This window comes from Alexandromys fortis, unplaced genomic scaffold (genome assembly GCF_014885135.2).
Source record: "Alexandromys fortis isolate MF-2015 unplaced genomic scaffold, M_Fortis_MF-2015_v1.1 scaffold_3, whole genome shotgun sequence".
In the NCBI taxonomy this organism is placed as follows: Eukaryota; Metazoa; Chordata; class Mammalia; order Rodentia; family Cricetidae; genus Alexandromys; species Alexandromys fortis.
The window spans coordinates 13,344,800-13,357,855 of NW_026067909.1; the positions used below are offsets into that span (position 1 = coordinate 13,344,800).

The following is a 13,056-nucleotide window of genomic DNA, read 5'->3' on the forward strand; positions in this document are numbered from 1 at the left end:
GGCTGAGGAAGGTTCTAGCACCTGCGTCAGTTTCCAGACAAGGCAACTAAGGCTGGGGGACAAGAGAATGAGAAACCTCCAAGGCAGGAGCTCCCAGCCTAGCCCTTCTCCCAGCAGGTCTCTTGCAGCAGCCCCACAAATCTACTCCTTCCACAGGCTGCGTAAGCTCTTCTGAGCTATGGGCCTGCAGCAGCCGAGGGAGCACCCTGGCTATGGAGACCTGGTTCCTATCCAGCTCACTGACAACACATGGCCACAGCCCTGACGGGGCACACAGCCCGTGAGGCACAATGACAGCACTGATACTAGGGAAAACATGCCCCAAATCTGGCACCATGTGGCGAGGAAGATGTGGGTATCAAGCGAGCCAGCTATAGTCAATGCCTACAGACGGGCTCAGACAAGGTTAGCTACTGTGTCCTCAGCTATTAAAGCCTGGAGACACCAGGCTGGGCCATGGGGACATGCAGCAGGCTTTCAACCTGTTCCCCAGGCCAGGCTGGCAAGGTTGGGGATAACCAGGGACAAGAAACTCGGCATGGGTCGGTCCTCACATCCTGCCCATTACAACAGAAGACAGGGAACGGGATGATTGTCAAGACCACGAGATGCTTGTCCAGACCATGACAGGAAGACACCCTCAATTACACAACCCTCATCCTGTTCAGCCTGGTTCCCCCTCCCGGGGCAGAAACCCAGTCTGTAGGAGGAATCTTCTGGTAGCTCTGGAAATAGCACTCTTGGGGAAAGGCCCCCACATTCACCTTGCGGTTGAGGCTCTAGCCACTGCCAGCCCCCACACTGCCTGCCTGCTTGGCCCGAGCTCTGAGAAACAGCGACCATAGTCATATGACAGTCACACACAGGTCTCGGGGGTGTGGAAGGCAGTCCAGTCCCTGCCCCTGTCCACCACGGGCATGATACATAGACCCAGGCACTCGCTGGACACATCATGGAGACACCTACAAACAGAGATGGAGACATACTACACAAAGACACAGAAATAACACAAAGACACAGACATGGAGACACATCCAGACTTTTACATAGAGACATAGCCATATACATACATGGAGACATACCCAAGATATGCACACAGACACACCCAGATACACACAGAGAGACACAGAAACACACTCATACATAAACACGGAGACACACCCAGACACAGACATGCATACTCACATACACACAAAGAGACACTCACAGACATGTATACAGAGAGACATCAACAGACACACAACACATGGGACACTGGCAGGCAGGCATACAAATGGCACAAACACAGACTCACAGACATGCACATGCCACAAATGACTAAGGATGGAAGACACGGATGTCATAAGAAGTTACAGGGTTGGGAAACCTTCTGGACACACCCACACTACACATCGTGAACTGCCCACAGACAAGAGTTTTCCAGAGAGTCATGCAGCCATGACAGGCACACATGTGCAGAGACACTCGCACGCAGGAACACACGGGACCACCCCAGCACCCCGTGTTTGGAAGGCACTATCTTGCCTTCTCCTGCCCTGGCAGCACAACTCCATTCTATCACCTCAATGTCACAAGGTGACCAGCTGTGATCACACCAGCCACCCCCCAACAGATGCAGAAATGCAGGACGGACCATGCTGGAGGACAGTGATCTGGCCTGGACATAACCCTTGCTAGATGTGAGGCGAGACATACAGAACTCACAGGTGAGCACCACAGATAGACAGCTAGACACCTCTCCATGGCATCAAGTTGCTAAGGTCAAAGTCTCAACTGCAGCTGGGCAGGGCAGGGGCCCAGAGTCAGAGGCCAGGAACTTAGCCAAGCATTGCTGGGGCTTGGAGCAAGCACCAGGAAGTGCAGCCCTGGCTGAGACATAGTCAGACTGGAGAGGACTCTTCAAGCCACCCTCTGTGAAGAGCCTGTCATACAGGGACATGGAGAAGGTCACCAGCAGAGAGGGCAGGGGTGGACAAAGGCTTCAGTGATGGGAAGTTTGGACATGCAGAGACAGCCCCTCAAGAGGCGTCATGACCCACTTCCTGGTCTGTCACCATTGGTCACCCCGGCTACTCCAGACCAGGCAGGCTTTGCAGGACAAGGGCCTATGAGCCTCACCTATAGTCAAGGCCATACTCACCTTCTCACCAATGGTGAACAGCAGCATCCCAATGATGGTGAAGAGGCACAGGTGGATGGTCAGCAGCAGCCCGACACTGGGAGGAAGGGTGGTGCTCAGCCTGGCACAGCACAGGCCACACATCCCAAGCCATGACACCATCTTGCCCACGTCCTCGGGTATGAGCACAGTGCTCTCTCCTCTCCCTGGAGGCACTGAGTATTTTTAGCCCTGGGACAGGGACCTGAAGCCAGGCCTACCCTGGATCCTTTGTTTGTGGTGGGACACAACCTGAGGGGCATGCCAGCCAGGGACCAGAACACAGAGGACAGAGGTCACTTCTATCTTTTGGGGCCAGACAGGCAGTGCCCTACCAAAGAAGGGACTGGAAGCAGAGGAAGGGCATGGATGATATTTTTTCTGGCAGGAGCCAAGAGGACTGGGAGAGGGCTGGGGAACTGAAGCTCCATAGCACTGAACCCAAGCACTACAGGGCTTCCAGGTCAGCACAGCTGCAAACAGTGTAAGAGGCAGCTGAACTAAAGCTGCAGGTACAGCCAACCAAGGGGAGACCCCAGAGACAAGAAATGAGGCATCTACTCAACTCAGCAACAGGTGTGGTAGGTATGAGTCTATAGTGTCTGACCAGGTCTGACTAGGACCCCAAACACTGCCCACTGACTCCTGCAGGATGCTGGGCTGGGAGTACCCAGAGGGCTACCCCAACCATACCCACATAGGAGCCGGCCTACCCTCTGATCCCTCTGGTCCCTCTGGCAGAGCTTGCAGCTTCCAGCCCCAGTGCTCACCTGGCCATTTCTGGCAGTGACCACCGTATGCACTTAAGGGTCTTCTTCATCATGGAGGAATTCTGGAGCAGGAAGAAGGGACGGAGTGACCGGCGTACACGCAGGGACTGGAAGACAAGAAGCCAGCCACTGAACCAGGACTACGCATTCCTTCCTTCCAGGGATCCCAGACCCTGGAGAAGGGAGTGAGTAGCCCTGCCAACCATTCCAGCCATCCTAGGCCTGCTGGCCACAGCTGACAGCTCGCAGCATTCCTGCATCCTGGCCTGATGCCTCCCATCCCCTGCCCACTGTCCTGTTCCTCTCCATCACAGCACCTGTCAAAGGCCCATCAGCAGCCTCTTTCTAGCACCTGGTAACACAGGACAATGGCCCACGCGTACTCACACATGGCAGCTCCCAAGGGACCTTGTGAGGACTTGCTGGTCCTCCTGGGTTGCGCTCACACAGAAGCTTGGAACAGAATGAGAGGACAACAGGAACCACAGCAACCAGAAAACTGCTCAGGGGTCTCTTCCAACCCGGATGCCCTGCCTGGCTCCCGTGGCTGAGAGGTCAATGCCCTCAGCTCCCTGGACCACCACATACCACCCATGGTTGGCAGGCCAGAGCCCAGGTCTCCAGTCCTCTGGAGCCTGGACCACCTCCAGTCATACGGGGACACAAAGGCTACTTATGGTCTTGCTGGCTGTGTGGGCCTAGCAATGCCATAGACTAAGGAAGAGAGAAAACACAGCCAGGCGACCATCTCCAAAAATGGAGACACTGAGAATCAGAACCCAGATCCCAGAGTGGAAGCAAGCACCCGGCAATAGACAGCGCATGAGGTCACAACCTCAAGCACTCGGCGATAGACAGCGCATGCGGTCACAACCTCAAGCACCCAACGATAGACAGCGCATGCGGTCACAACCACCAGTGCCTGGCAGACCTTATGTCGCCCAACCCTTTCACCATGAGGACTTAACTGGGCAGAAGCCAAACCTGGTCTGGCAAAGCAGGCCAGGTGTCTGGCCCTCCCCATCAAGCCACTCGGCATCTGTGGGGGTGCTTCAAGAGGGCCCTGATAGCTACAGAGGTTCTGAGTCACACAGCCACCTAACCAGAGACGGACCTCGTGTGACATGACCGCCTTAGGGGGGACAGTCCCTCAGAAAGGTGGCAGGCAGGGGTCTGCTAACTGAGCACGATTCCCGAGAGCAGAGACTGTCATAGAAAGAGCTGAAGGACTGGGAACAAGGAGTTTGGAGGGCTATGGGGACAGGTCCCTCCAAACAGGCACAGGGTGCTGAGGAGGGGGTTCAGGCCCCGGAAGTGTGTAACCAGCACATCAACTTAGCAGGTCCTACAAACACCCTGAGCGTCTGACCTCAGCGACAGATGAAGCAGCCACCAGGACAGGGGTGAAGGCTCTACCTGGGGCCAACAACACACTCACTCTGCAGAAGCAGAGCCTAGCACAAGGCCCTACGTGGCTCCTGGTGACAGATGGCACTGTGCCCTTCCCCGTGTGGGACACTGATCCATCCCTGGACAGCTATGCCAGTTAAGCTCTGCCCTTCTGTTCCACGGTGTCTCGCCAAGCACCCCCATCCTAGAGCCTGGAAATGGCCCAGTGAGCAGGTCTCACTACCTCAGTATGACACATGCCACTGGAAGGCAGAGGAACACTCCTGTCCTGTGGCTACCAGATCTGGAGCCTGCAGGAAGGGTCCAGAGTTTGAGGTTTCAGTGACCACATGGCTATATTCATCTTGCCATGCTGGACCCTATTAGTCTGGAAGTACCCACACAGCACACAGAACAGGACACCGCCACTCAGGAGTGATAAGGAGGCCCCAAGTCCTCCAGGGAAAACTATAGCTGCGGGGCCAGGGAGTGACTCAGTGGGAGAACATTGCCCAGCATGCACAAGCCAGGGCTGACACAGCACTCAGCTAACAAGGACGAGGCACAGCGACAAGAGCAGGCTGCCGAGGGACATTATATAGACTACATAAGTGGCCAGGCCGCTCTGTGCCCCAAACCTGGCTCATTTACCGGGTGGACTCTTTCATGCATCACAAGAAGCTTCTTCTCACCTTCCTCCCTCCTGGCAGCACATAAGAACCCCGGCAGAGGCACAGCTAGGAACCAGCCAGGTGCAGAGACCCATGGGAAGCTTCAGTGAGAAATGATGGCTGTAGGGCCATCTCCCTCCTGTTCCAGGAAGGCATGGGCGCCTCTTCCTCAATCAGAAGAGGAGCTGCATCTTACAGGGGGTGGGGTGACAACACACAGGAAGTAGAAGGTGCCAAATAGCTGTAGAACTGTGCCTCCGTGCCCCTCAGTATCTGCTGGGTACAGGGGCAGGGACTCACCGCCCACCACTCTCTCCCATCAGCTTCCTGTGGGGCCTGGGGTAGGCTGCAGGCTGGTGGTGAGAAACAAGCCTCCCTCCTTCCCATCACTGGCTGTCCTTATCAGGCAGGACCCACCCAAAGGGCAGAGGACAAGCCAGCTCTGCAGCTGGGATTCCAAGTGTTGTTTCCCATCAGCCCTCTAGGCTCCACGAAGTCTTAGTCCCTCTATTCGGTTCCCATCACATATTAACAGATCCATGAAGGCCAAACCAACCTGCCCCTGCTTCAGTGCCCACACCACCTCCCAGGGTCCCGGGTGCTTCTGAGAAAGCATGGCACTGTGGTCAGTGCTGAGTCAGTGGATGAGGCTTGTTAGGGCTGAGCTCAAACAGCTACGGGCACAGTGATGCCCTGGGATGGCTCTCTTATCAGGGACCTGACCAGGAGAGTTCACTGCAACCTGAAGGATAAGGAGTCACAGCAACTTGGACCCTGCTTCCAGGTCCTCTCCCCAATGGGACACCTCAGGGGAAATCTTGGCTGTCAAGCCCCAGTATCTTTCCTACGATGGGGGAAACCAAGGCCCTCCAGGACATGAACAGCACCGGGCAGACGGACACATGGCTCAGGGCTCAGCTGCACCTGTACATCATACCCACAGGGCTGCCTCGGTCTCGGAGCTGACACGCCACCTACCTCCTCACAAGCCAGGCTCAGTGAAACGATCCAGTCCACCACGGACACAACCAGCACCACGAAGTAGGCCAGCAGCCACAGGTTCTCCTGTAACTGGGCCTGGCCCACCAGGTAGCCCTGCAAGAGACGGGGAAGGGTGAACAGCAAGCCAGAGGACATCGGTGCAAGCCCAAGGCCATGGGTGACAGAGTGGGGGGTTCACAGTCCAGTCTCTGTGCACTGCTGGCAGGGAGTGAGGAGCTGAGCAGGGCTCAGGAAGCATGCATTCCTGCCAAGGCTGCTAGTGACTCAGGGGTGGCACTCAGCCTCTCTGGCTGGGTTCCTCATTGGTATCACGGGTCCTACCAGCTTTGTGTATCTAAGCCACCGGTGCGTGCCGAGTAAACAAAAGAGCATTCAAGGCAGGAGGACTAAAGGACAAGCACCGGGCGGGCTTGACAGCCACTCCAGGAAGGTGATGCAGGAGGGGGTTCCTGCCCATCCTGCCTTCTTGATGTCCCATCATCATGCCTGTCTCCAGAGTAGATAACAATCTCTGCTCTCTTTCACCTTGAGAATACACTCACACCAGGCCATTTGGACCAGTGAATACCAAATTGGCTTTTTTTTTTTTTGCATACCAAATTCTTGCCAGTTAAAACCTAGAGCTGCACCTGGTGGGCGGTGGTGGTGCACACCTTTAATCCCAGCATTCGGGAGGCAGAGGCAAATGGATTTCTGTGAGTTCGAGGCCAGCCTGGTCAACAGAGCAAGTTCTAAGACAGCCAGGGCTACACAGAGAAACACTGTCTCAAAAAACAAACAAAAAACAAAAACAAAAACCTAGAGCTGCCCATCACATCATGGGCAAGGATAGAAAAAAACGAGAAACCACACTGAGCACACCAGTCACACACACACACACACATACACGAATAGATATAAACAACCTAAGAGCACAACACACCACGCCTTCAGTCACCTGCCAAGACTCCCAAGCAGCCACACAATGATAGCTCAGGCCATCTGGACAACACCAGGAGCTTTGTGGGTAGGACCTGATACCACCCACCTCACCTTCACGGAGAGGTCAACCAGGAAGATCAGCATGCAGAGAGCCTCGATGGTCTCCGTCAGGCCACAGGGTGGCTGCCAGGGCTGGGAGCGGTAGCGCACATCTGCTGTTCTCGTGAATGATGACGGGAACTCCACAAAAGCCAAGGCCAGGATCAAGAAAATGGTGAAGCCCAGCACTCTGGGAAGGAGACAAACACTGTCAGTGGGTAAAGGGCTGCTGCCTGTTGGGCCAGGACGCCAAATGGGAGGTGCACTGAGGTCCAGGGGCTAGAAGGCAGCAGCTGGCATTTCTTGGCTGGGGCTACCGTGCTTAGCCAAGTAACACAGCCTTGCCCAAAACTCAGAGGCAAGGCTGACCCAGCATTCTGGGGAGGAAGCCCTTACCACCACTAACTTTCTGGCCACAGCTGACTCCTCTGTGGAAGAGGGACCACGGATCACCTATGTCCGTGGATGGGGAGCACGTTTAGTCCAAGACAGTGTAGGGTTGGCCCAACCCCACCAAGTAAGTCTGCACAGCCCGGTTCCACTGGGAAGCAGTCTCACCGTTGGCACAGGTTCGAGTAGTACCATCGGTAAAGCCACAAGGAGCCAGCATCCATGCGATGGTAGATGGAGCGGTACTGGGAACAAAGGGCACATGAGCATGAGACAGGCTCTCCCGCAACACAGCCACGCACAGAGCGAAATGAGCAGGGTCCTCCAGTGCCACAATAGGGTCCCTGGCCCAGTGTCTCCCCAAGTCTATACACAAAGAGGTTTGAGTTGGGTCTCTCCAGCACATCACACACAGGGTTGTAAGTGGATTCCCCCAGTGCTGCACACACTGGGCTTGAGTGGGGTTCACCTCAGTGGCACACATATATGGGTGTCGGAGGGGTCTCCCTTAATGCCACATATGTGTATGTATGGTTCATACATATATGTACCCACAGTCCACTGACTGTACCCACATACCACAGATGGCCCAATCCAGTGATCCAGTCTCCCCAGAGTCAGGTCTAATCTAGGTATGCTACAGCAAGTCTGTGTCAGCCCCTCGCTGGGTCTCAGGCTTAGATCAGTACAAGCTACAGAGCTTGCCCAGTAGAGAGAGCTCCCTTAACACAGGCTAAGGCTGTGAATGGAAGGCCAGCTCCACTCTCCAATACAACTGTATCCATCCTGCAGGTGTCTCCCAGACCTGGGCCTAGCACAGGGTGGCCCATGACAGGCTTCAGTACATACTAAATCAACAACACCATGACTCCGGCACTAAGGTGACGGCCTCCATCAGAGGACAAGGGAGAGCTGGATCCAGGTACCTGCCATTGTGTCTGTCCTAAATGAAGGCCCCTGCCCCAGGACAGTAAGGAACAAAGGACAGGACAGACTCCTGGTCAGCAGGGCAGCCACTACACACACACCTTTATGGCATCTTCAATGAAGACCACAGCCTGGTCTATGCAGAGCTCCTGTCTGGCTGTGGCACCTGCAGGTAGAGGAAACACAGCAGGTGAGCAATGGAACACGGCAGCCTCAGCTCTACAGGAGGAGCACATGCAGGACCGGAGCCGGCGCCTCCATTCTGCAGCAGGTACCTGTCCAGGCCAGAGAGTCAAGCAGGGGGAAAAAAACACATGGCATGGATAGAAGACATCAGGCCTGGAGCAAAGGCAGCTCTACCCCATGACCACCGCTGCCCAGGGCACAGCACACACAAGGACACAGAGGCAGTAGTGACCTGCAGGACCCTGGCACCATTCTCAGAGCTCAGTGCCCCCACCCCCATCTACTCACATGGAAAGAATGGAAAGAACAGGAATGGTCACCCTTGCCAAGTGCGTGCCAGTGTCCACCTGCTTAGCTCCCGGGTGGAAGCCATGTGGCGCAGGAGCCCCTGGTGCACAAGTGGGCTCAGTGAAGGGGCTGCCATCGTCACCCATGCCACCTCCACCTCCTGTTCAACCAGAATCTTCCACTTTGAGTGGGGGCAATCTCTATCCAAGGAATACAAGATTTCACACCAAAATGGGGAGCTACGGCTAGAATGGAAGGTATCTGCTCACTCTCCCGCCAACGCCAACAACCACAGAGCTCTCACCCCCTCCCCACCTTCAGGATCGGGTGGTTCCCAAATACAACCCTGAGCAGGGGAACCAGGGGACTGCACAGCTCCAACGGTTCACAACGCTTGAAACAGAGTGAACCATCCAGCTATCTCGCTATGCAGTTCTGGGTTTTATAAAATCTGGCCTCCCGGGACCCTCGGGAGCCATGCCCTGATAAGAACAGCGCCGCCACAGCAAGAAGCCCTGAGGCGGTGCACAGCCATGTACGGAGCCCCAGCGGCAGCCTACACAGTGTGCCCTCTCTAAAGAGCCACCTGCTCTAGTTCTTGGGGCTTGCGTCTAGGGTCACAGAACAGAGGCAGTAAACCCCAGAGGATGACCAGAGATGTACTTCACTCCTGGCTCTGTCCTTATCAACCAGGATCTCAGTTTCCCCGCATGTATGCCCATGAGGCTTATCCTAAAGACATCCTAACTGCTTCTCAGAGAGGCTCTGAGGGTTGTGGGTACTGGCACTCCTGAAGCCTTCCTGGGATGGCTATGAAGAAGCCATACTGCTGTGTTCCCTGCATGGCAGAACTGAAAACCAACTGGCCCAAAGAGAAAGGCAGCTGAGGGCAGCCTGGTAAAGCCTGGAAGCCCGGTCATGCCCTAGAGAGTGTAGCCTGGGCCTAGAGCCATGAACCACAAAAGTTTCTCAGACAAGACACTAGCCGAGGCCCAGAACCGACTATAAAGACTCATGTCCACTCAGACTAGCCATCACAGATATGGGTCAGCACCCTAGGGCTCTGTACAAGGGGCCCCTTCATCTAGCTTCTGCCTGCTGGTGGGAAGGTTCTGAGCCTCACTATCTGAGCTCACCCAGGAATGAGGGGCCTGAAGAAGGCCCACCCACTCCCATCAGCATTCTTCCTACCTGCGGCTCTAGGAAGCTTGTCACAAGCTCTAGGAAGCAGGTCATAGGTTTCTGGGGGTCCACGATGCCCCAAGTCCACACTGTACCACATCCTGACACTTGGGAACCCATTCTGCCCACCCACTCTGTCTCCTGCTGCTTCGCCACCCTGCCCCATCCGTGCCACAGATTCTGAACTTGACCCTGTCAAGGCCTGGCTCTCCAGAACCTCAAAGCCCATGCCCAGGTTGTTGTCTCTGCCAGGGGATCCTCTTCCAAACGGAGGGTTCAGAGCCTCCCCAGGGCTACCTGCCCTGCCCTGAGCTCATCAACTTAGGCAGCAATCACCTGTTCCTACCTATAACTCCAACCACGAGGGCCAGGGGACTTCTCCTGAGCACATAGGGTCAGATGAGGCAAAGTGAGGAATGGTGACAGGGGCTCAGACACTATGTCCCCCACAATACCTATGGATACTTACTTCCCGACAGGTAGGCCTGACTCAGCAGGTCACAACTGCAGAAACCCCTGGGGTCCTTGGGGAGGCCTGCAGCGACAGCTCCCCGCTCTGAGAGCCTGATTACAGAATAGCCAAACCCAGAGCCTGGAGACCATCTCTCACTCACAGGATGCTGTGTGGAGACTAAAGATGTATTCTCGTGGACAGCCCAGCCCAGAAGATGCAAACACCAAGAGTGTTGTCTGGGTTCTCAACAGCCTCAGCCAAAGTCACAGTGTTTGGACAAAGAGCCCTCAGGGTCTCTCATGTGACGCTGCCCCAGCCTTGGGTCTTGTCTCAACAGAGAAGACTGAATCTGTCACTTGTCCATTCTTCAGGGCCAGAACTTACAGACATCTGTCAGGACCCACACACCAGACTACAGCATCTCTCTTTGGATGCCCAAAATGTGTCCCCCACCCCACCAGTCCATTACTACCCCCTTATATTGAGACTCAAGCTAAGCAACCTGCCAAAGTCCCACACCCAGAAAGGTCCCCAGATGCCCCCACACAAAGCAGGTGTCCCTGAATCATATACCTCAACACTTGGGATGGGAGTTGGGGGTTAGATGTGTGGTCGCCTCAGCTTCTGACTTCCTCTTCTCCATCCGCAGATGCCCCACACACAAAGCAGGTGTCCCTGAATCATATACCTCAACACTTGGGATGGGAGTTGGGGGTTAGATGTGTGGTCACCTCAGCTTCTGACTTCCTCATCTCCATCCGAAGATGCCCCCACACAAAGCAGGTGTCCCTGAATCATATACCTCTACACTTGGGATGGGAGTTGGGGGTTAGATGTGTGGTCACCTCAGCTTCTGACTTCCTCATCTCCATCCGTGGCCTCATTATTCAATGGCTAGACGTGAGCTGTGGGCAGACAGGGACCACTATGCCAATCTAGTCTGCTCCCAAACAGAAGAGGTCCAGAAAGGGAAGTTTAAATGGCCAGGGTGCACACACAGGGCAGTGTACTGGCAGTGACCACACCAGAGGGCAGGACTGTGACCTTAGGTAGGTCAGAGGTGGGATGGGGGGCTCCTCTCCTTTCCCCTCTATAATGGCCTCAGTTTCCTCATCTGGAAAATGAGAACAAGAACCTTCTGCCTCTCAGGCATTAATCACCTAACCCTCTGAAGATGGCTGGGAGGATGACCTCACTCTCCCTGAGTCCACCAATGTCCCTAACCACAGGAAGGGAAGAGAAGGAGAAAGAGGATTAGCCCCGCCCCCCTCACTTAAGAGGACAAGGAAGGAAGTTACCCTGGCCTGGGGACACCAGCTTCAGTCCCTAGCAGCCAGAGCAAAGTCACTCCCAGAAGGATATTCTGCCACTCAGGCCTGGGTACCATGGGTTAAAAAACTCTTCTCTAAGCCTCAGCCCCCCCCCCCCACACACACACCTGAGGAAGATGGTGAACTGGTGGTGCAGGAACCCCCTCCCAGCACTCGAGAAGTATAGGCAAGAGGATCTGGAGTTCAAAGCCAGCCTGGCTACTTGAGATCCTGTCTCAAAAAGTTAGGAGAAAAAAAAGAAAAGTAAAAATGAAAGTGCCACCTCACTCACCAGAGCGGGCTCCACTACCTCGATCCCTGACCAGAAGGGGCTGCGTCTCGGCCGCCATCCCACCACCAACACAAGCAGGACTTGGCCCCAGCACCGAGCCCGGCGTTCCGGAGAAGGAGCGACCGTTCTGTGGTGACTCCCAGCGACAGCCAATGAGAACGGAGGGATCGTGCTGGGAGGCGGAAGCAACAAGCCCCGTCTCCAATGGGTGGAGCTCCGTTTTCTTCCAGAAGGAAAGGACAGAAGTGCGGGAAGCTGAGCCCTAAGGAAGTTTTTTTTTTGTTTGTTTGGTTGGTTGGTTTTTGTTTTTTCGAAATAGAGTTTCTCTGTAGCTTTGGAGCCTGTCCTGGAACTAGCTCTTGTAGACCAGGCTGGCCTCGAATTCAGAGATCTGTCTGTCTCTGTCTCCTGAGTGCTAGGTTTAAAGGCACGCGCTGCCACTACCGCCCTGCCCTGAGGAAGTATTTTATCAGTGCAAATTACTGCTATCTTCTTCCAGCTCTAGGAACGTCCAACTCTCTGGGCTGGACCCAGGAGTCTTGTTTTGTTTTGAGATTTCCTTGCTTGTTTGTTCATTTTTTATTTCCAGGTCCTTATAACACACCAACAAGCCCTCTCCCTCTAGCTACGCCCAAACCTAGAGGTTTTAAACAAGCATTTTGCATGACTCTGACACACGTGAGTATTGTGTACAAGAGGCTGACCACAGAGGTCACTACCACTACCACCCCCACCCCAAAGGAGTTTGTGTTTTCCTCTAAAATTAAGAAAAATAAATATAATTAAGGGTAAAATTGAAAACGTGAAGCTGGGCCGGGCGGCAGTGGCACACGCCTTTATAATCCCAGCACTCAGGAGACAGAGGCAGGCAGATCTCTGTGAATTTGAGGCCAGCCTGACCTACAAGAGCTAGTTCCAGGACAGCTAGGACTGTTACACCCTGTCTCAAAAAAACAGAGAGAGAGAGAGAGAGAGAGAGAGAGAGAGAGAGAGAGAGAGAGAGAGAGAGAGAGAGAG

General features: G+C 54.7%; 1 protein-coding gene across 4 annotated transcripts in view; it reads right to left on the reverse strand.

The window, feature by feature from the left end:
• Tpcn2 (two pore segment channel 2) overlaps window positions 1-12,195 on the reverse strand; it is a 30,216-nt gene extending 18,021 nt beyond the window's left edge. For 3 of the 4 annotated variants that reach the window (XR_007590887.1, XM_050137648.1, XM_050137647.1), the window contains exons 1-7: window positions 12,040-12,195; window positions 8,429-8,493; window positions 7,569-7,645; window positions 7,023-7,200; window positions 5,967-6,083; window positions 2,929-3,035; window positions 2,141-2,216 (exon numbers count right to left, since the gene is read on the reverse strand). Coding sequence is in view for 3 of the 4 variants with exons in the window: in XM_050137648.1 (XP_049993605.1) it covers window positions 2,141-2,216; window positions 2,929-3,035; window positions 5,967-6,083; window positions 7,023-7,200; window positions 7,569-7,645; window positions 8,429-8,493; window positions 12,040-12,097 (678 nt within the window). In the remaining variant the exon portion in view is untranslated. The remainder of the gene's footprint in view (window positions 1-2,140; window positions 2,217-2,928; window positions 3,036-5,966; window positions 6,084-7,022; window positions 7,201-7,568; window positions 7,646-8,428; window positions 8,494-12,039) is intronic. The other variant, XM_050137646.1, reaches the window with a different exon arrangement.
• Window positions 12,196-13,056: the final 861 nt, after the last annotated feature.